This window comes from Macaca thibetana, chromosome 2, assembly GCF_024542745.1.
Source record: "Macaca thibetana thibetana isolate TM-01 chromosome 2, ASM2454274v1, whole genome shotgun sequence".
NCBI classification, from domain to species: domain Eukaryota; kingdom Metazoa; phylum Chordata; class Mammalia; order Primates; family Cercopithecidae; genus Macaca; species Macaca thibetana.
The window spans coordinates 83,161,437-83,184,526 of record NC_065579.1 but is presented as its reverse complement, the minus strand read 5'-3'; the positions used below and the strand labels follow the sequence as shown (position 1 = coordinate 83,184,526).

Sequence of the window (23,090 nt, the reverse complement as noted above, 5' to 3'; positions counted from 1 at the left end):
TTAATGATTCATTTGAAGTAATTACTTTTAAAAATCTAGATGCTAATTCAGTATTTGAATTTTAGCTTACAGCTATCTTTTCTCAGTCTGTGACTTTTTTTTTTTTTTTTTTTGGTGTTTTGTTCTTTTGAGGTATCTGTGTTCTCATCATAGATACCTTGTATTTACCCAACTGAAGCTGTTTGCTCCCCGCTCCCCCAGCCTTTAGAGACAGGGTCTCTTTTTGTTTCCCAGATTTGAGTGCAGTGGTGTGATTGTAGCTCACTGCAGCTTCAAATTCCTGTGCTCAAGCGATCCCCCCACTCAGCCTCTTGAGTGGCTGAGACTAGAAGCATGGACCACCATGCCCAGCTGGAAGCTGCTAGCTCTTATAGTTGATCTTTTCTCATCTCCCCAGTTTTCTCATATGTAGGGATAATTATAAAAATCGTCAGCAGCGGATGTGTCTGTGTGGTGGGGCTGGAGGGTATAGCTGGTCATTGAACTGTTAGTAAGCCTTTGGGGAGATTCTGCTCCCCTATGTTGAAAGCTTTTTTTTTTTTTTTTTTTTTAATAGCATGCTTGATGCCTCTTTGTCTTCATCTTTGGGGCTCATTTATCAGGTCTGTGTTATTGGGAGAAGTCCCACTCAATTTTCTGTTTTGCATGTAACTAGTGTAGATGAAAAACTTTCTGTCTGTAATCACTTCCTATTTTTGTCATTAATTCAGGAAAAGTCTGATCAGTCAAATTATTTTTTTGGTTTACTCCCTTCTCAGATTGGGATCTTGATTATTTTAAACTTCAAATAAGGAACACTGAATTAATTGATGCTGCAGTTAGTCCGCCTGGCTAAGACCCAATGGAGGATTTCTTCAGTAGTGGGTAACTGTCTTGCCAATCCCCCCCTCCCTCCACTTTTCATATTTTTGTTTTCCTCACATCACAAAGCTTTAGACATCCTTTTGCCACTTCCGTGATTTCTGTTTCTTATTAAACTGTGGATGTAAAGGAACTGCAGGAGGGCAAGTGGTTAGATGACTTTCTTTTCTACTGTCAAAGTGTGTCGCTAAAGAGCTTCCCTTTCCTGAATTTACCCATGCTTTAGATAAACAGCCTGAGGGAGCTACTTACTAAACTATACCTGATGTAATAGTATTGTTTCCAAGAGTTAAAAATTTTTATAGTCATATTATGTACACACATTTCAATACACAGTTTGGCCACTTTGGATCCTTACCTTCAAAATGTATTTACTAGGACTTGCCATATTAGGCTTCACCTGGGGCATCCTGTGGCCTCGTTTTACCCTCATCAGCCTTTAGGCTTGTCTGAGAGTAGTTTATAATCTATTGGTCTATGCTAGATTCATGCTTTATTGGTATTCTCAGGAATCCAACAGTTGTTGGCTGAGAAGAAAAGATCACCAAAAAAATCTGTGTAATCAGAATGTTCTTCCTCCCAAGTGACAAAATGAATCAGTTGTGTTTTTTTTAAGGAGTGAAAAGTTAGTTCCTCCTTTTAGCAGCAAAAAGGAAAGGGGAAAAAAGGGCAGCTTTGACATTTCTTTTCAGACATCCAAAGAAAGGTTGCGGTTGTCTGGCACAGGCATCACAAGGGTTCTGATTTTGCAGCTTAGCAACATTTCTCAGACAGCCCCTTGCCTTATAACTACGCTCCCTCTCCATCATGCCTGCCCAAACATAGCTGGAGCCTGCTGGACATGAGGTTTGAGAACTCAGAATTTCATGTGAGAAAGTGGGGTCATGTGTAGGCAGTTCTCTTTAAAAGTCCGTGATGAAGGGACGAAAAAGGACTGTAAGTGGTGGTGCAATGTGGAGTCAAGGAATTTTTTCTTTTTTCTTTTTCTTTTTAAGGGAGAGACTTGGGCGTGTTTAACTGCTGATGGAAAAGACCCATTTGAAAGTGAAAAGTTCCCCCACAGATTGTCTGCTGGATGAGAGTGAGGGATTATAACTGTATAGTGGACAAATTAAGCTGTTAACAGCTGAACACACTGAGGAATCTTAGCTTCTCTGATAGTGGCACAAAGAAACATTAAGTTCATCCTGATGTGCTGTAGTATGAAGTCCACAGCATCACCTGGAAGGATTCTTGCCAAATATATTGAACCTAAATATAATCTAGCCAGTAGATCTAACCCCCTTCCAGTTTACAAGCAATCAGTATAGAAGATAAACAAGTTAAACAGTAGTACCATAGGAAGTAAACAGAATGGGGTACATCCCGTAGGACAAGTGATTTAGTCTTTTTTCCTTTTTTTTTTTTTTTAATTGAGACAGAGGCTCACTCTTCACCCAGGCTGGAGTGTAGTGGTGCAATCTCGGCTTACTGCAGCCTCTGCCTCCTGGGTTCAAGTGATTCTCCTGCCTCAGTTTCCCAAGCAGCTGGGATTACAGACACATGCCATGATGCCTGGCTAAATTTTTTGTATTTTTAGTAGAGACGGGGTTTCGCCATATTGGTCAGGTTGGTCTCGAACTCCTGGCCTCAAGTGAGCCACCCACCTTGGCCTCTCAAACTGCTGGGATTACAAGTGTGAGCACCTGCACCTGGCTGATGATTTAGTCTCTCTAATAAGTCAATGTCAGAAAGTGCAAAAGAGTAGGCAAGAGATGGATTCTTCTAGATGGTGGCACAAGAGACATAACTAAATGTATTATGTAGTTCTTAATTGGATCTGGATTTGCACAAATCAGATGTAAAAAGACATTGGTCAAAGAGTTGGGGAAATTTGAAAATCTCCTGGGTTTTAGATATTAAATAATTTCTGTTAATTTTGGTAGTTATGATAATGGTATTGTGGTTTGGTAGATATTTTTAGAGATGTATAGTGAAGTATTTAGGGCTAAAATGTCTTGATGTCTATAATTGACTTTAAAATACTTCAGCAGAAACAAAAGATAAAGCAAATACAGCAAAAAAAGTTAATATTTTTTAAATCTATGTGATGAATATTAGGTTGTTCAGTCTTTGTGTTAGAAAATTTTATTAATAAAAAGACTAAAAAGAAAAAAATGTATGAGATTGAATATACTGGAAGTGTAAGAGTGAGAGTTAAATCACTGGTGGTTAAAAGGTGAGAGTTTAAATCACTGGTGGAAGGGCTGGGCATGGTGGCTCATGCCTATAATTTTAGCACTTTGGGAGGCCAAAGTGGGAGGACTAATTGAGGCTAGGAGTTTAAGCCCAGCCTGGGCAACATAGCAATACGCTATATCTCAAAAAAAACAAAACAAAACAAAACAAAAAAAAATTAGCCAGGCGTGATAATGCATGCCTGTAGTCCCAGCTACTGGGGGAGGCTGAGGTGGAAAAATTGGGTGATCTCAGGAGTTTGAGGTTACAGTGAGCTGTGATTGTGCCGCTGCACTCCAGCCTGGTTGACAGAGTGACACCCTGTCTCAGAATGAATCAATGAATGAATGAATAATAAATAAATCGCCAGTGGAGGAATTGGCCCAAACAGGAGAGAAGTCAGCTATTCTATTATAATTTAAAGGAAGGACTGGGTACAGTGACTTATACCTATAATCCAAGCACTTTGGAAAGCTGAGGTGGGGGGATCGCTTGAGCCCAGGAGTTTGAGACAAGCCTGGGCAACATGGCAACCCTGTCTCTATCGAAAAAGAAAATCAGCAGGGCGTGGTGGTTCCCGCCTGTGGGCCCAGCTTCTTGGGAGGCTGAGGCTGGAGGATTGCTTGAGCCTGGGAGGTTGAGGTTGCAGTTCACCACCACTGCACTCCAGCCTGGGCAGCAGAGTGAGACCTTGTCTGTCTGTGTCTGTGTCTGTCTGTCTGTCTCTCTCTCTCTCATTCACACACACAAAGAAGGAAGATGAGGAATATGCTGAGTCAGTTATGTATCTATAGCTTTGTATAGTAGTGGAAAATTGAAAAAGTTCATGTCTGATGGCTTCTACTTTATGATATAGATGGCAAGGTCATGTGCTGCAAGAGGGCTTGTGAGAAGGTCAAAATTTTGGAAAGATTGCAAATGAATTTAAATATTTGATAGCAAAAGCAGAAGCAGTGCATACAAAGCTGTGTAGGGTTGCCAGGTAGTTTTGAGGGCCCAGTTGAGATTGGTGATGTGAATTTGTAGTAGACTGATATGCCCCATTGTTTGTCTTTCTCAATCAATGTTTGGCCACTTGAGTGCTCGCTGAAAGAAAGTAGGTAGCTGATTTCATCCAGGGTTTTGCTTTTGCTGTTGAGTGTGACAAGATGGAAGGGCAGGCAGTCTGGGGTACTGTGAAAAGGCTTGAAGTGCTGGACCTAGAATGCCTGATGAAGTACTGGATGAAGCTTGGTTAAGAAATGATGAGCCACAAACTCACTATTTTCCACATTGGACCCCTCATCTTTTTTCTTGTGAAGCCTGTATCCATGACTGCAAAGGGCCTGGGATCTTTACCTACTTACAAGTGAATAAATGAGTCTGTTATTGTTTCATGAGACTCCTTGGTCAGACACAAAAGATTTTATTATTCACGGGGAGTAGCATGGTGTGATCCTGCTTTGTGTTGATTGCCTATGTTCCCCAGTGCCCACAGGGTGACACAGGTAGGCCCACATGGATGCTGCACATGCACTGGATTTGCATCACAGCCTAGAGACACTGAGCTTGGGGGTTTTACCCCTTTTACAGTAAATAGAAGTCATTCTGCTCTTTGTCTCCTGAGGAGACATTGTCTTATTCCTTGAGGTTGCATGTTGCAAAACAATCCTGAGAGATGGCCCAAGTAACAGCCACTAGGGACTTGTATTCTTGGCATTCCAGCCAGAATGTGCAGGAAGGGCCAGGGTCTGTGACAGATTGCCTCTCCCGTCATCCCATCAGTGCCCCATCCACAGAGTGATGGCGGTGAGGGAACTGCTTTTTGTTTCCCATTTCTCTTCATGGTACCTCCATCCTTAGGGGCACTCAGCCTGGAAATTCTCATTCATTTGGTACAGATCATAGTCTGTCCCAAGTAACTCTTACTACAGGTAGCTCCTGCTTTAGAAGGTCACTGGTATGTGTGTGTGGCTTTCATTCTGAGACAGCAGTGGGATGGGTAACAGGTAATTTTTAATATGCTTAAAAGTTCTGAGACCCAGGCTGGGCTCAGCGGCTCGTGCCTGTAGTCCTGGTGCTTTGGGAGGCTGGGGTAGGAGGGTCGCTTGAACCCAGGAGTTCAGGACCAGCCTGGGCAATATAGCTAGAACCCCATCTCTACAAATAATAACAATAATGGTAATAATAATAACTGCAAATTTTTAAAAAGTTCCGAGGCCCGTTGATAGTTCTTTCTAGTATGTTAGCAACTTAGTAGGAGGGGTGTAAACTAGTTCTGCTTACCCCAAATTTTTTGGGACCCTAAAAATAAAGAGCTATCAAAATCAATCAGAGTTCTAGGACTTTTGGGCCAGGGATATCTCAGGAACTGTCAGCAAGGGCAGCTAAGGTTGTGACTTTAAAGAGCCTGCATGCTGCTTGTCTTCAGTTCAGCAGAATGGTATTCCAGACCGGCTGTAATCTGTCCAGTCGGGCCCTCTCTGAGATGCATACTAAATTGTTAAACAATCAAACTTTATCAGGGAATGGTTAGGACTCATAAATAAAAGATGGAAACTTTGGATAAACAGAGAAATACGCCACAGTATTAAATTGGAAATGGAATATTAGAATGATTTTAGTTCTTCTGGAACTGTTTTATACCTTAATGCCATTCCAATCAATCCCAATACATTTATTTTTTAATTGGACAAAATAAATACATAGTGAATTCTGAAAGAATAAATAGATGCTGGTTTCTTTTTCTTTTTTTGTCTGAACATAATAAACAGATATTTCTACCATGGTTGATGTGATTGTAGGATAGACACCAAAAACAAATTCTCTCTCATGAGGGGAATCAATCTTTTATAGGAATTTGAACTTAGGACAGTCATTTTGGGCTACAATCTTGACCTAAAAAGATATAAGCTTGGGTTTTGTACTTAGGGGAGCAGAAAAAGTCATTCTGTAGAAAGAAAAAAACCAAGGAAGAGAAAAGAGACCAGGGAGAAAGAATACTCCCAGTTTCTAGCCTCTAGTGTCCTTTTGAGGCAGTAATATTCCTGTCTTCTGGTTCTCTGATTCATCCTAAATCCTTAGAATGAATATTCCTTTATTTGTTAAGCTATTTCAGGTTGCTTTATTTACTGGAGACCAAAGTATCTTAAGTGATGGGGATACGACAAAGAATAAAGCAAACAGAGACCCCGCCTCAAGGAACTTTACATCTCCTTTTTTTTTTTTTAAAGACAGAGTCTCGCTCGGTCACCCAGGCTGGAGTGCAATGGTGTGATCTCAGCTCACTCCAGCCTCCACCTCCCAAGTTCAAGCAATTCTTGTGCCTCAGCTTCCTGAGTAACTGGGGTTACAGTCATGTGCCATCACACCTGGCTAATTTTTGTATTTTTGGTAGAGTCGAGGTTTCACCATGTTGCCCGGGCTGGTCTTGAATTCCTGGCCTCAAGCGATCCACCCACCTCGGCGTCCCAAAGTGATGGGATTACAGGCGTGAGCCACCACGCCCTGCCCTTTACATCTTATCAGAAGGAAAGAGATCACAAATAAGTAAATACTTGCTGATGGTGTTGAGTCTTATAGTGAAAAACAAGACAGGGTAAGAGGAGCGTGTTTGGGTGCATGTGTGCTATCAGCAAAGGTCCCGCTGAGAAGATCGCATTTGAGCAGATATAAGGGAGCAAGGGATTAAAATATCAGGGACAAGATCTATCCAAGCAGAGGCAGGAGCAAATGCAAAGACACTGAGACTGGGGCCTGCTTAGCGTGTTCAAGGAACATCAGAGAGGTCTTTGAACAACTGGAAGAGAGTGAGTGTGAGAGTGATAGATGAGGTCAGAGGCGGGGGGTGTGTGTCTGTGTGTGTATGTAATGATACAGGGCTCTGTGGGTCAAAATAGAGTTTAGTGGAGTGGAAAACCTTTGGAGGATTTAAAGTGACTTGTATTTTCAAAGGATCTCTAGTTGCTCTAATTAGACCAGAGAGTAGTCGAGGGCAGTAGGAAGGAGACCAGGTGAGAGATGATCAAGGTGGTGTGGACCCAGACAGTAGAAGTGGAGGAGATCAGAGTTAGAACCTGGATAATTTTTAAAGGAATAACTGACATGATTTGCAAATGGATTCGATGAGGAGGGTATGATTAAAACAGGACTGCTCCCAGATTTTTAGCTTAAACTATTGTAAGTAAAGATGGACTTGCATTTCCTGAGATGGGGAAGGCTTGGGGGTGGGGTGGGGTTCAGTTTTCAGGTACTCTTTGAGGTACCAATCCAGACATCCAAGTGGGGAAGTCTCTTGGTGTCCTCTGAACTATTGTAAAATATTTCTCACTGGACTCCATTCTGGTGCCAGTTCCGCATAATTCAGCCTTGAATACTACAACTTGCAATTTCTCCTCCATCGTCTGATCATGTTCTTATATAAAACCCTTCAGTAAATAACCTCAATCTGTATTTACTAAGCATCTTTAAATTCCCTTAATAATTGACTACCTCCGTTGAATTTCAGAAGGTCCAAAAAGAAGTTATATGTCAGTGTTGTAAAACTAGATGAAGATGTAAATACAGAACTGAATCTTTCTCTTGTTCTCTGTTTTTTAACAGCTGTTTTCACTCATTAGCTCCTGAGGTAAACAAATTGAAAAAATGAGTGAACTGGAACAGTTGAGGCAAGAAGCAGAACAACTGCGGAATCAGATTCAGGTAAAACCTTTTCATTTCGGAATGTTAACACTTATTTACAGGAATCTACAAAATTTGCCTATTTATCAGTCTATATTAAATGATTTCGAAGGCTAGAAATGGTCTTTTTTCTCTCACATGTGAAGTAAGAACTAAGGTCTATTTGTGTTTATCATGTCTCGAAAGAACTCTTCAAAATTCATTGCAAACAAGTACCTATGTAGAAGAATGACCTCTATGAAAGACAGACATAATTCTCTCTTGATTTACATGGCTAGAATCATAGATTTTTGGTACAAAACAATAATGTAGATAGTGTCACAATGTAATACACTAGGAAAATATTAATCTGTACATTAGATTGCAGAAAATCATTAGGCTGGGCACAGTGGCTCATGTCTGTAATCCCAGCACTTTGGGAGGCTGAAGCAGGTGGATCACCTGAAGTCAGGAGTTCAAGACCAGCCTGGCCGACATGGTGAAACTCCGTCTCTACTAAAAATAGAAAAATTAGCCGGGCGTGGCGGCATGCACCTATAATCCCAGCTACTTGGGAGGCTGAGGCAGGAGAATCACTTGAACCCGGGAGGCGGAGCTTGCAATAAGCTGAGCTCGTGCCGCTGCACTCCAGCCTGGGTGACAGAGCGAGACTCTGTCTCAGAAAAACAAAACAAAACTATTAGTGGCAGAATCAAAACATGTCTGACACCTTTTACTCTTGGAATCAACTCAAAACAGTAAGGATAAGAAACAACTACAAACTCCATCTTTAACAAAATTAAAAGACACTAGATCTTCAAAGCATAATAGGATGGGGAGGAGTTGCCAAATGCAGTGAAGCAGCAGCACGTGGAGATGCTCTGAGAGGAGGCGTCTGCGTGGGGAGCACTCTCTAAGAGACAGCACCACGGTCCCTTCTTTGGAACAATGGGAACAGATGCTTCCTTGGGCTTCATTAGCACTGAGAAATATCAAGGAAGGCAGAGCTAAAAATGAAAGGATATAGACATGCCATCTTGTAGGAAGCCTGGTGGTAAGCAGGGTGGAGGAAAGAGGCTTTGAGTTGTGAGTAGCCTGGCAGCTGCCTCCTCCTTTTCCCAGAGAAAAGTAAAGGCTAAAGCAACGTACAAGGGTAAGCAGGGAGAATCTCATAACTTGGAACACAGCTGCGGCTTTTCCCAGTTTGAACCTCTTGCAATAGCTTGTTTCTGGAGAATTTATCTAATTTAAAAGTGAAGAGTAGGCTGGGTGCAGTGGCTCACGCCTGTAGTCCCAGCACTTTGGAAGGCTGAGGTGGGAGGTTTGCTTGAGACCAGGAGTTCAAGACCAGCCTGGGCAACATAAGGAGACTCATTAAACATTAAACAAAAACATTAGCCGGGTGTGGTGGTTTGCGCCTGTAGTCCCAGCTGCTCGGGAGGCGGAGGCGGGAGGATTGCTTGAGTCCAGGAGTTTGAGGCTGCAGTGAACCATGAACACACCACTGCATTCTAACTGGACAAAAGAGCAAGACCCCGTCTCCAAAAATCAAATCAAATCTCTACAAAAGTGATACAAAGAAGAGAGAAGAAAGGATTAGGAAAAACAGGGATGAATGAAGAACATTCACCAGAAAAGTGTTGATTCTGAGTGAAGTCATAACCAGACAGACTTATTGCCAGGAATTCAAGAAAGTTAATTATTTCGATGTGAGTAAAAATTATGAGTTGAAACCTTAGGTATCTGAACAAATTTCAGAACAAAGGAGAGATTTGTTTTGCCTGGGATACTCACAGAAGGCTTTGCAGGCTCATCTCTGAATTCGATGTTACTGCACCCACTAGAAGGAATTTCTGCCTTGTCTACTTTGTGTCACTTACTCCAGATGCTGAACAGGAGCAGCTGATTGGCTAAACCACGTGGCCACATGCCCATCCTCACACCGACTCTGTGAAGTCGATGGTGTTACTTCATTTAATAGTTCAGGAAGCTGAGGCTCAGTGAGATTAAATAAATTGCCAAGGTAACAGATCCAGGATTCAGACCAGGTGTGTTTTGCTAGAACTTAAAGTGGGTTCTCCCAATCTTAGTTACTAATGTCCTTTCCTGTGACCTGTGCTGTAGCCACGCTAGTCTGGTTCCCTGAACAGGCATTACTCTTTCTCATCTGTTACCTTTTATCAAATTGTTCCCTTGGCCTGGAGTTATACTACCTCTGAGCCAATTTTGCTCTAATTCTGTTGAGTCCTAATCTTCCAAGAGCCCTCCACTTGGATTTATCATGTTTTTGTTTTTGTTTTTGTTTTTTATTGAGATGGAGTCTCACTTTGTCACCTGGGCTAGAGTGCAGTGGTGTGATCTCGGTTCACTGCAACCTCTGCCTCCCAGGTTCAAGCGATTCTCCTGCCTCAGCCTCCCGAGCAGCTGGGTCTACAGGCGCACACCACCATGCCCAGCTAATTTTGTATTTTTAGTAGAAACGGGGTTTCACTATGTTGGCCAGGGTGGTCTCGATCTCTTGACCTTGTGATCTGCCTGCCTTGGCCTCCCAAAGTGTTGGGATTACAGGTGTGAGCTCTCGCGTCTGGCCAAGTTTCTTAACTTCACTGATGATCAGTATCTTTGCTGTGAAGCAAGAGTACCAGTACCCCACTTTATATGTTTCTGCAGAAGATTAAGTGAAATAACACATAGAGGACTTAGTCTACTGCCAGCAAGTGGCAGATTTTTACTCGTGCAGCATGTTGGACTTCTGTTATAGAGCTGATCACGGTCTGCCTTGTGTTGTAGTTCCTTGTGCACGTTTACCCCTACTGTTTGTAGCTAAATGGATAATTTTGTGTCTTAATCATCTTCATATCTCACTAGCATCCCAAGCACAATGTCGTGGGCGCAGGTGCTCACCAAATCATCTCCTCCCGTGATTTCAAGTAACCACATATATGTAAAATACTACATACTTTTCTTAGTTTAATTGTCACACTATATTTAAAAATCTTTCCGGCCGGCGGCGCGGTGCTCACACCTGTAATCCCAGCACTTTGGGAGGCCGAGGTGGGTGGATCACGAGGTCAGGAGATCGAAACCATCCTGGCTAACACGATGAAACCCCGTCTCTACTAAAAATAAAAAAAAAAAAATTAGCCAGGAGTGGTGGCACGCGCCTGTAGTCCCAGCTACTCTGGAGGCTGAGGCAGGAGAATGGCGTGAACCCGGGAGGCGGAGCTTGCAGTGAGCCGAGATCACGCCACTGCACTCCACCCTGGGCAACAAAGCGAGACTCCGTCTCAAAAAAAAAAAAAAACAAAACTTTCCTTTCTTCCTCCTCCCATCCAGAAATATGATCTATATTTTTACCTTACTATGGTATAAATACATGGTATAATATATATTTATTATGTATTGTAGTAGATTATTTGTTTTAAATTTTAAAAAATGCAAATAGAGAAAACATTTTGTTTTCTTGTGTAATTGTTATGTCTTTGATTTGGAAAAAAGTATGTATCATCTTTCTCTTGCACAAAGATCTTACCAGATTTTGTGTTTCTTGTGGTGCTGGACAGTACGAATTCAGCCTTTAATTGGGAATACTTTATATTCTGGTTTTTTTGTTTGTTTTGTTTTGCTTTCTTTTTTTTTTTTCCTCAGAGACAGGGTCTCACTGTTTGCCCAGGCTTGTCTAAAACTCCTGGGCTCAAGCAGTGCTTCCCCCTCAGCCTCCCAAAGTGCTGGGATTATAGGCATGAGCCATCATGCCTGGCCTTATATTCTGTTTTATAATGGATAATAGTGTTCATAAGAGAGAGTTCTCAGTGTAAATAGAATCTTTGCATAATGTAATTTTGCACAGAACCACTGCTAACATATTTGTAGAATTCTTGTGTTCCAACATGATAATTTTTGTTACCAATTTTCACCGTAGTTCAGTAATTTCCATTTGCAGTTTTTAAATTGTGTTACTAATATTAATGTAAGCTCAATGAGGGCAGAGATTTTTGGTGTCTGTTGGTGCCTAGAATAGTGCCTGACACATAGTGTTCAACCAAGTTTTTTTAACAACTAACTAAATTTAAAAAGATAGTCTAAACAATGATACTTCATTTTCATGAAGCTTGAAGTCAAAGAACCTTTTTTAAGAATTTGGTCTTCAACTCTACCATTTTTGGAACATGGTCCAGGCCCATCACTGTCATTTCTGGAAACTCTTCATTATAGGAAAGTGGGCTACATTATTCCTTACCAGATGAGGTCTTTAAACCCACAATTTGGCTAAGAATGAAAAAATAAAATCATATGTTTTGTGCCACTGCTTGTGAACACCCTTACTTAGAAATATTCTAAGTGGTTATAAATAGGTTGAAAGGGCAGCCAGAAAGATCATGTCCGCCATCCAGTGTTTGCTGTGAGCTGAAGCAGGCATTTTTCCCTTGGCTGACTGAAACAAGTTGTCCATTTGGGACATTTATTCAGCAAACATTGTGTGCCTTCTCCTTGCCCAGGAGTATGCAAGTACTTAAACACTGTATAGGAAAAAAAAAAATTGAAGAGGATACTACTGTAACCTTTGTGGAAAAAAGTTTCAGTCTAGCAGAAAGGATTTAATTGCATTTCTTATTTTTCTATGTGTATAAATCCTCTAAATTTGTTAACTGATAAATTTTTAAAAAACTGATTAAGTTTGGTTTAAAACTTTTTTTGTTTATTAAATATCTCTCTGCAGTCTTTAATTTTTTGTTAATTTCTGCTTCACCATCTTCCTTTTGATAATCCTTTTCAGTTTGTATAAAAATTTGAGGTCTCTCAAATTTTTATTGACATCTCTCAGATTTTGTTCAGAAGAGGCAAATCCATAGAGAAATAAAGTAAATTAGTGATTGTTAAGGGCTGTGAGAGAAAAAGGAATTAGGAGATACGGGGTTTCTTTTTTGGGGTGATGTAAATGTTCTGTAATTAGTGGTGATGGTTACACAACATCGTGATACTAAAAACCACTGGATTATATGCCTTAAAATGGTTAAAATGGTTCGATTTAGGTTATATGGTTTTTATGTTAAAACATTTTTTAAAGATTATGTGGTATAGTGAAAAGTAAATTAGCAAATCTACATTTTCAAAAAAAGTATCACTGTAGTCATTCCACAGGTTTCTAAATGCATTATAATCATCCTTCTTTACTTCAGGATGCTCGGAAAGCATGTAATGATGCAACGCTTGTTCAGGTAAAGTTTTGTTTTTCTTTATTTCATTTTGGTAACTCATAAAATAATTTGACATTGAGGCAAATGACAGATCCTTGTATTAGTACTTAATTGAAAAAAGTTAAATGAAATCTCGTGTAAAAGCACTTTATAATTTGCCAAATGCTATACAGTGCGAGTGCTTTTTAAAATATATTGTTAAAATAGACGTCTATGGAAAAATAAATGCTATACAAATATACCAGCTATACCAACATGGTGAAACCTCATCTCTACTAAAAATACAAAAAGTTATCTGGGCATAATCCCAGCTAGTCGGGAGGTTAAGGCAGGAGAATTACTTGAACCTGGGAGGCAGAGGTTGCAGTGAGCCAAGATTGCACCATTGCACTCCAGCCTGGGCGACAGAGTGAGACGCCGTCTCAAAGCAAAAAAAAAAAAAATTATATATATATATGTACATATATATATGTATGCATAAGTATACACACACACACATATGTGTATATATATAGATTCAAGGCCAAGCATGGTGGCTCATGCCTGTAATCCCAGTACTTTGGGAGGCTGAGGTGGGAGGATCACTTGGGGTCAGGAGTTTGAGGCCAGCCTGGCCAACATGGTGAAACCCTGTCTCTACTAGAAAAAAAAATTAGCTGGGCCTGGTGGTGCCTGCCTGTAATCCTAGCTACTTGGTAGGCTGAGGCAGGATAATCGCTTGAACCTGGTAGGCAGATTTTACAATGAGCCAAGATCACACCACTGCATTCCAGCCTAGGACACAGAGTAAGACTCTGTCTCAAAAAAAAAAAAAAAGGATTGTGTATATTTATGTATGTATATATGTATATATAGATTCATATAGTTTATGCTTCTTTTTAAATAGTTTCTGATTCTTTTTGGTATACCCGAATTAAGTGGTTTTTTTCCTTGTGAAAACTCGTAGGTTGGGAATGATAGTAAGAGGGGTTAAGAAAACTAATATTTTAAAAATCTTTGGAAGGCTTCATGTTTAATTAATATTGATAATTATTATTAAGAAAGTATTTTATGTGCTTTACAAATATAAAATTGGCTTTCTTACAGTTAAAATTATAAATGTTTACTGTGATCATTTGCTACTAGATTTTTATTTGTGGCTGGCTTTTTATTAAAGCATAGAGGTTTATCTATTTTTAGTTAACAGTCTGCAGAAGGCATTCTTATTATATATTTATATATATTATTTATAATAGCACGTAGGATTATTTTAAACTAATCATAATTTTCATGAACATATTGATCCCATAACGGCTCTGTGGAATTATATCTATTAAATTTCTTCGATTACTATAAATGTACTTTATGTTTGTTTTTTTCACTCCTCACTGTTTCTAGTTCAAGTTGTCTCATGAATCATGACTAAGGTAAAGAATAACATTTTTGTTGCTTTCAAAAGATTACATCAAATATGGACTCCGTGGGTCGAATACAAATGCGAACAAGACGTACACTGAGGGGCCACCTAGCTAAAATCTATGCTATGCACTGGGGATACGATTCCAGGTTTGTACCTGTCATTACCTGTCATTTTTAAACTGTCTCAGAATTATTTTCATTAAGAACTATCATTTGCATTTTCTTTGTTTAAAAAGAGTATATTCATGAAGCATTTGCAGAAAATGCATCTCAGATGAAGGAACATGTTGCTTTCACTAAGAATATTAATTGACTCTTTAAAAGTTAAAAAATTTTTAATATGGAATCCAGGACAACTGTTTAGAAGAGGATTCCTTTTCTTTGCAGTGGGACATTGCAGACATTCTTTGTTTTTTAAATATGCTCAAAGCATTTTTCCTGTGTATTAACTTTGAGATTTCAGTTAATAAGCAAATATTTATTCAACACCTTCTATGTGCAAGTTATTGGTTATTGCTATAGGTACTTAATACATAAATTTGCAAATAATGGAAATTACACCAAACAAAGTTATTTCTATTGAATACGTCTTTTACTCCCTTGACCCCATCACAGAAAGGCGTGTACTTGAATGTGCAAGCTGACCGTCTGCAGGTGCAGGGGCACACGCACAGCTGCCACCTGGCCTGCAGTTACATAGATTGCTCATCACTGTCATTCACTATGTGTATAAGGCTACAGTGCAGCCTGTGCTTTTTCCATTGTCTGGCAATAGCAGGTGTGTCTGCTGCCACAGTGATTTACTTGTTCCTTTGATTTGGTTAATCTTAATGGGAAATGCCTAAACCGAGAAACTTCTGTTTTTTAATAGAAGTTGCACGTTTATTCTCTTCTCCCAGGAGACACTAAAATTGTAAAGTAGAAGAAGCCTCAATTGTTGCTCTAATTGGGATACTTGACCACAATAATATCGACATGTCATAAAAGTATACAATTGACAACTGACATAATGTCTTCATCTTTTTCTTTCTTTCTTTTTTTTTTTTTTTTTTTGAGACAGGGTTTCACTCTTATTGCCCAGGCTGAAGTGCAATGGGCGATATCGGCAACCTCTGCCTCCCAGGTTCAATGGCTTCTCCTGCCTTAGCCTCCCAAGTAGCTGGGATTACAGCATCCACAACCATGCCTGACTAATTTTTCTATTTTTAGTAGAGAGGGGGTTTCACCATGTTAGCCAGCCTGGTCTTGAACTCCTGCCCCTCAGGTGATCCAACCGCCTCAGCCTCCCAAAGTGCTGGGATTAATCAGGTGTGAGCTACCGCGCCTGGCCGAATATCTTACTCTTTTTCTTAAAGGAGTTTAAGATAAAAATAGTTTACCTGTTGATAAAGCAAATTTTTAATTCAAAATATAATAACATGTAACAGTGTTTATGGTTCTTGCTTTCCTTAAACATTTTCTCAAGACTGTTAATCTTCATAGAAAACTGAAAGTATCACCCAGGAACCTATCTCACATAGTCTTCCCACCCATCGTATTGTCAGTCCATTACTTAATGTTCTCCTTAACTCTTATGCTGATGATGGCAATTGATTTCTAAAGAATTTTCTTGGCCAGGCGCGGTGGCTCAAGCCTGTAATCCCAGCACTTTGGGAGGCCGAGACGGGCGGATCACGAGGTCAGGAGATCGAGACCATCCTGGCTAACACGGTGAAACCCCGTCTCTACTAAAAATACAAAAAACTAGCCGGGCGAGGTGGCGGGCGCCTGTAGTCCCAGCTACTCGGGAGGCTGAGGCAGGAGAATGGCGTAAACCCGGGAGGCGGAGCTTGCAGTGAGCTGAGATCTGGCCACTGCACTCCAGCCCGGGCTACAGAGCAAGACTCCGTCTCAAAAAATAAAAAAAAAATAAAAAATAAAAATAAAAAAAAAAAAGAATTTTCTTTAGATTCCATCCTATACGCCACTATCAGATAGATCTTCCCTTTTGTAAAACCTTGTAGTGATTGCTACCTGAGAACCTGATAAATTTATTTACCTCTAGGGAAGGTAAATAACTGGGTGGCTGATGATAGACCCAGGAAGGGGCCTTTTAAATTTTTTTCTGTATATCCTTTTTTATTTTTTGAATTTTACACCATGGTGAAAAATAAAAATTCCAAACAAGGCTGGGCGTGGTGGTTTATACCTGTAATCCTAGAACTTTGGGAGGCCAAGCAGGTGGATCACTTGAGGTCAAGAGTTCGAGACCAGCCTGGCCAACATGGTGAGATCCCATCTTACCAGTTGTGGTGGTGTGCACCTGTTATGCCAGCCATTCGGGAGGCTGAGGCAGGAGAATCACTTGAACCTGAGAGACAGAGGTTGCAGTGAGCTGAGATCACGCCATTGGACTCCAGCCTGGGTGACACAGTGAGACTCTGTCTCAAAAAAAAAAAAAAAAAAAAAAAATCCAAACAAAACGAATTTAGTGGCTAAAATTACTTAGGAGTTCATACTCTAGCGTAACAAAGCTTTCTGCAGTTTAAGCCCAGTCTGCTTTTCTCACCTTATTTTTCCTTTTTCTCACAAACTCTGTACTACTGGAAGACTCACAGTTTCTGAAACACTCACTGTGTTTTTCTACCTGTCATTGATCTTAAAGCTTTCTCCTAAAATACAGCCTTTTCTCTGTCTTTAGCTCTCAACATTTTCTTTCAAGACTCATTCTCTTTTGATTAACTCAACTAGCCATTGTTCCTCCTTTACTCTCCTGTGGTATTTATTTTATACCCCTCTTCTGACAGTTTTTACTTATTTGATTTAATATAAATATGAGTAAATGTCTTATCTTCACCAGATGGTAGAGGCCTCAAGAGCAGGAGATGTATCCTGCATTGTACCTCTAGTACTGTCATATTCTCAGGCTCTCAATTGGTGTTTTTAGATTGGATGAAGTATGGTTGTTAGGCTACTATGTACATTCTTGTCATTAAATTTAAGTAAGTAAGTACTAAACCAGTCAGCTAATATCCCTCCAAATCTTGTATAACTAAAATGTTGTTATGACAAAAAAGTTTAATCATAGCCAGACATTTTTAGTCAGTTGCTAAATTTTATTTTATGAAATATGTTCAAAATTTTTGGCATGCAGCATACATTTTTTAAAAGTTGGAAGAACATATTTTGGTATCAAGTTTTTAATTATAAAGATTGTATTTTTTTCTGAATTATTCTACATTAATGCAATGCATAACCAATTTAAGCTGTTTTTTCCCTCTAAGTGTCAAATTATTTTTGTGTTTGTTCCTCTAGGCTGCTAGTCAGTGCTTCCCAAGATGGAAAATTAATTATTTGGGATAGCTATACAACAAATAAGGTAGAATTTCTTCATAATTATTTTTAAATAACCTTATATTTGTTTGGCTGTTTACCAGTTCTTTCCTTTATTCTTTTACCTCAAACTTAAATTGCTTCCTGGGATAAATTTATTATAGTTTATTTTAATCTAGTTCTTCTCTTTTGTCTTAGTGTTTGCTTTTAATGTTTAACCCTTTTTTATTTCCAAAGATGACTTTGTGTTTTACTAGAGTGCTCATATTTAATTTATGAATATTAGAAAAAGTACCATTATACATGTACTAATAAATGATTTTTTAAAATCCCCATTTCCTAATGTGACAAAGACCCAGAGATTGTAATTTCTAGTTGTGGATAAGTTACATGGCTAGTGTGAAGCTCTTCTTTGGCCCACTCCAGGCATTGATTTGTGCTTCTGGACTGCTTAGAAGATACAGTAGATTGGAGGCAAATGACAACTTGTTTAGATCTCTTGGGGGTAACAGACTGTGGATGGTCCTAATACATCCACTGGAAGGAATCCCCAGTTTAAACTTGTTGAGTGGTAGTGAAAAAGCTTCAAGAATACTTTGATAAGTTTAAGACCTTTATACTCTGTATAGTATTTTTATTAAACATTTGAAAATACCATTTTGTGAAATAAACAACAGCTTCAACCCGATTGAGATTTTAAAGCAGGCTAAGACAGTTTTGTAATATAATAGTTTTTCTTTATTAATCATCATTAAGCATGTTATCTTTCAACTATATTTTCATAAAACCAAAAAATGTATTTTAAGCATATTATTTTAGGTTAAGTGAGAGCATAGTAGTAATCCTGCCATGTGTTGATTCCCTGTATGGACTGTTTAGCCGTGGTATTCTCATACACCTTACTTTTTTCCATCTGACTTTCAAATTATTGGTGTTAGGGTAATAAGGCAGCAGATAGCGTTGTGACCAGATCAATGCAAAACTATCACCATTGTTTGAATGAGAGCCCAGAATAAGGGCCTATTAATAGAGGGATGCTAGTGTCATCTTTTCATAGAAGACTCATGTAATCGACTCTGAGACTTGCTAATTATCTCCCTAGTTCTTGTTCAGAGTTATGTTTGAGGAATTTTGAGCACTATTACAAAAATGAAAATTCTATTAAAACCTTTAACATTTTACACTTAATTTTTCAAATGGCAATATATTAACATTGAAACTTCTTTATGTTCTTTATTAAGAGAATTATTTCCAAGAAGAGCACTTTTTGACTCATGATTTGATAATACAAAATAATAGGCATTTTAATGTGCATTAGCATTTTATTTTTCATGGTTCACTTTCTCAAGCCATTATTTTATTTGACTTATCTTTCTTAGATGTATTTAATTTTTAGTAATATTTACTTCATTGTAAATGGGTTTATGCAATAGATGATGGTTTTTGTAATCTGAGTGATGTGTGACTGGTGTGTGCCCTACAGATGCATGCTATTCCTTTGAGGTCCTCTTGGGTGATGACCTGTGCTTATGCTCCCTCTGGTAATTATGTTGCCTGTGGAGGCTTGGACAACATCTGCTCTATATATAACTTAAAGACCAGAGAGGGAAATGTGAGAGTGAGCCGAGAGTTGCCGGGTCACACAGGTGAGCTTCCTTAAATATTCTTTCCCACCACACGTGATTCCTTGTGTAGAATGTGCTGATCAAGGTCAAATAACAGATTGTGCTCGGCTGGCTAAAGGATGAGGATTAATCGGGTGGGAAAAGAAATTATTATGAACCAAAGGAAACATTAACTTTTTATAGTCATACAAACAATCATAATTTTGTTTTTCTTTCAAAAATAGCTGTATTGTTTTTGTAAAAATGATAAGTTTATGGCACAAAATTCAAACTCATGAAAAATAAAGCAAATAAAATGTTCTCCATTTTCTGCTGCCATATAACCATTATGGGATTGTGGCATCTGTACTCAATTATATAGTTGAGAGTATACATTAAGGTGCATTAGTGAAATACTTTTCACCATGATAGTGTATTGCTTTGTTTGCCAGTGTGCCCATCATAGTTCAGTAGTGTAGTATTGGGTTAATGGTGTTAATTAGGAATTTATTGCCACTGATCTGGTATCCATCCATCTGAATTTTTAACCATACTATTTGACCTTGCTTTTATAAAATCTCTAGAATGGTGTTTTCCTGACATTTCCGTGTTTTGAAACACTGATGAATGCTGAGCATTCAAATGCCACATCTTTCATAAAGTCTTCACTGTTGTTCTTTTGATTTCTCACGATATTTTTTTTTTAATATTTTTTATTTGAAAAAAAATTTTTTTAACCGCTCCTTGCAGAGCAGGGCTAACTCACAGGCGGTGCGCCCAGAGGCGTCCTCTCACAGTATTTTAAAAGTATTTCTCCAGGGTGCTTAACACAGTCGGCCATAGATTATAGTTCTTCCCAAGGTAATTGTCTTAGGTGGCAGGGGCTGTGTCTTGCTCAGTTTGGTAGCTTTCAGAGTACCCAGCACAATGTCATTAACACGGTAAATGCCTAAGAATGGTTTGTTGATAACATTTAATTTATAGACAGTGTAGGATTTGAAGTAACTAAAAGTAGAACTATGTTGTTGCCCAAGTATTCTATTTTTAACAATATGTATTGCTATTTCATATGGTAGCTGAGTTATTCAATCTGATAACCTAAAATTTGCTACTCTTTATGCTGTAGGGTATTTGTCCTGCTGTCGTTTTTTAGATGACAGCCAAATTGTTACAAGTTCAGGAGACACAACTTGGTAAGTTTATTTCAAAAGCACACTGATTATGGGTGTGAGGGTGGTAGCAGGAACTGACATAAGAAGAGGTCATTGTCATTAAGTGTTGTATTTTATTTTTAATTACAGTGCTTTATGGGACATCGAAACTGCCCAGCAGACCACCACATTCACTGGGCATTCTGGAGATGTGATGAGTCTTTCTCTGAGTCCTGACATGAGGACTTTTGTTTCTGGTGCTTGTGATGCCTCTTCCAAATTATGGGATATTCGAGATGGAATGTGTAGACAGTCTTTCACGGGACATGTCTCAGATATTAATGCTGTCAGTGTAAGTGAATAGCATTTCCAGAGAAAATTTATTATGCATTTAAAATATTGAGCTCTGTGGCATGATTTTAACAACAAATTGCCTTCAAGGATTCTTATAAATAATGTGCTCTCATAACTTTGAATCTCCAAGTAATAAGCGTTTTTGATTTTTTAAAAAAGAAAGCTTCAATTTGTAGTCCTAGATCTTTTTTTTTATTGTTGGATTTTGTTGTTGTTGTTGTTGTTTGATTTTTTGAGACAGTCTTGCTCTGTCATCCAGGCTGGATTACAACAGCACAGTCATGGCTCACTGTGGCCTCGACCTCCTGGGCTCAAGCAATCCTCCCACCTCAGTCTCCTGGTAGCTAGGATTACAGGCACACACCACCATACACGGCCAATTTTTGTATTTTTTTATAGAGATGGAGTTTTGCCATGTTGTCCAGGCCGGTCTCGAACTCCTGAGCTGAAGCAATCCTCCTGCCTCAGCCTCCCAAAGTGTTGGGATTACAGGCATGAGCCATTGTTCCTGGCAACCTAGGTTTTTAATTGCTGGTGAATATCACTTTTTTTTTTTTTTCAAAGTAGAGGGAGGGATTATCATGAGGAAACAAGCAGATCATGGATGTTCTAACAGTGAATTTAGATGAGAAAAAAGTGTCGTATCTCTGGGACCAAAGCAAACAACTCAGAGAGAACAATAAGGATGAAAACAGCAGCTGATGAGTGTGGAGTATAGCTTTTGAAGGCAGTGCAGCCCGGGACTAATCTTAGTTCTGCTGCCGTCAAGCACCTGTGTGACACTAGTCATGCTGTCTAATCTTCGTGAACCTAAGATTCTTCAGTTTTTAAAATAGGGATAATACCACCTACATCAGAGAATGGTGTGGAGACTAAATTAGGTATTAGATGCTCAGTAAATGGTATAAATAATAATAATTATTATTATTTAGAGACAGGGTCTCACTTGGTTGCCCAGGCTACAGGGCAGTGGCATGGTCATATCTCACAGCAGCCTTGAACTCCTAGGCTCAAGTGATCTTCCTGCCTCAACCTCAGGAGTACTGGGACTGCAGGCACTCACCACCACAGCTGGCTGGTTTTTTTTTTTTTGTTTTTTTAAAAATCTTTGGTAGAGGCAGAGTCTCATTATGTTGCCCAGGCTGCTCTTGAACTCCTGGGCTCAGCGGTCCTCCCACCTCAGCCTCCCAAAGTGCTGGGATTACGAGGCATGAGCTACCATGCCTCGCTGGTATCAATTATTTATAAGCTACTTCATATTTTATAAAACTACCTAAACAGATAACCATAAATAGATTAAGCCAGGTAAAAAGTACTCAGTATATAAGAGGATAAGCTAGTCATAGGTGTCTGTAAATTAGGATAAAGTGAAAATAACATTTTGAATGACAATCAAAATGATTATGAAATAGTCAGAATTGATGGGGAGGGGTGTTAAAAGAAGGTAGGATACTGCTTGAGTTAGGTTACCTAAGCAGATCACATATGACTAGAGTGTCCAAAAGTACCATAATTGCCAAGGATTTTAATGTATGAGAAACATTCTAATTTTGTAACAAGACATTTTTGGGGAAAAAATTAGCTTTTCTTTATCGTGCACTTACTGAGAGTCATTTTTGTTTTACATGATTTTGTAGAAAACATCAGAGAAAGGAAATGCTGTGCTCACCTCATTCCCACCTCTTCGCCTTAGGCCAACCTGGTTAGATTAATAGAGTTTTAGAGCAGCAAACTTTAACCCTCTCTATCTCTCGGCCCATTACTTTTATCACATTGAGATGTTCTCTCATAATTTGCTAAATTCTTTATCAGGAATGAGTGTTGAATTTTCATCAAATACTTTTTCTCCATCTAGTGAGGTGTTCGTGTGGTTTTTTCCAGCCAGTTAAAATGGTGTGTTTACATTGATTTTCTTTTTTTTTTTTTTTATTTAAGTCAAAACATTAGTACCATCTTTTAAAACTATAAGTAAATATAGAAGCCTTCCATTTGGAATAAAATGGTTCAAACAAAGATACTGTATATATAACAGTTTTCCTTTTTTCCTATGAAATTATGACCAACTTTATTATATTTTTACTTTCAAATTATATTCAGTGAGGATTTCAACAGTGACATTTCTCACACTGTTTAGAATGTTAGGCTTAGAAATCAAACCGTAATAGTTTCATTTGTGGCTGAGCCCCATATATTCACTCATTGAGTTGCTGAAACTTTCCATTTGACTCTATATTTATGGGGCCTCTAGGTGTCTCTCAGTAGTAAAGACACTGTTAATAATTGTGAACCGTGATTATTATTTTCATTAACTCAGTGCCAGATTCAGTTATTTCTATCATAGATCAAGGCTTTTTTCC

General features: G+C 38.9%; 1 protein-coding gene across 1 annotated transcript in view; it reads left to right on the top strand.

Moving 5' to 3' along the window:
- The window catches only part of GNB4 (G protein subunit beta 4), a 59,210-nt gene that overhangs the window by 19,566 nt on the left and 16,554 nt on the right, over positions 1 to 23,090 (top strand). The window contains exons 2-8 of the mRNA XM_050778317.1: positions 7,660 to 7,758; positions 12,897 to 12,935; positions 14,353 to 14,459; positions 17,607 to 17,670; positions 19,108 to 19,270; positions 20,355 to 20,421; positions 20,530 to 20,731. Of these exons, the coding sequence (XP_050634274.1) occupies positions 7,702 to 7,758; positions 12,897 to 12,935; positions 14,353 to 14,459; positions 17,607 to 17,670; positions 19,108 to 19,270; positions 20,355 to 20,421; positions 20,530 to 20,731 (699 nt within the window). The 5' untranslated portion in view covers positions 7,660 to 7,701. The remainder of the gene's footprint in view (positions 1 to 7,659; positions 7,759 to 12,896; positions 12,936 to 14,352; positions 14,460 to 17,606; positions 17,671 to 19,107; positions 19,271 to 20,354; positions 20,422 to 20,529; positions 20,732 to 23,090) is intronic.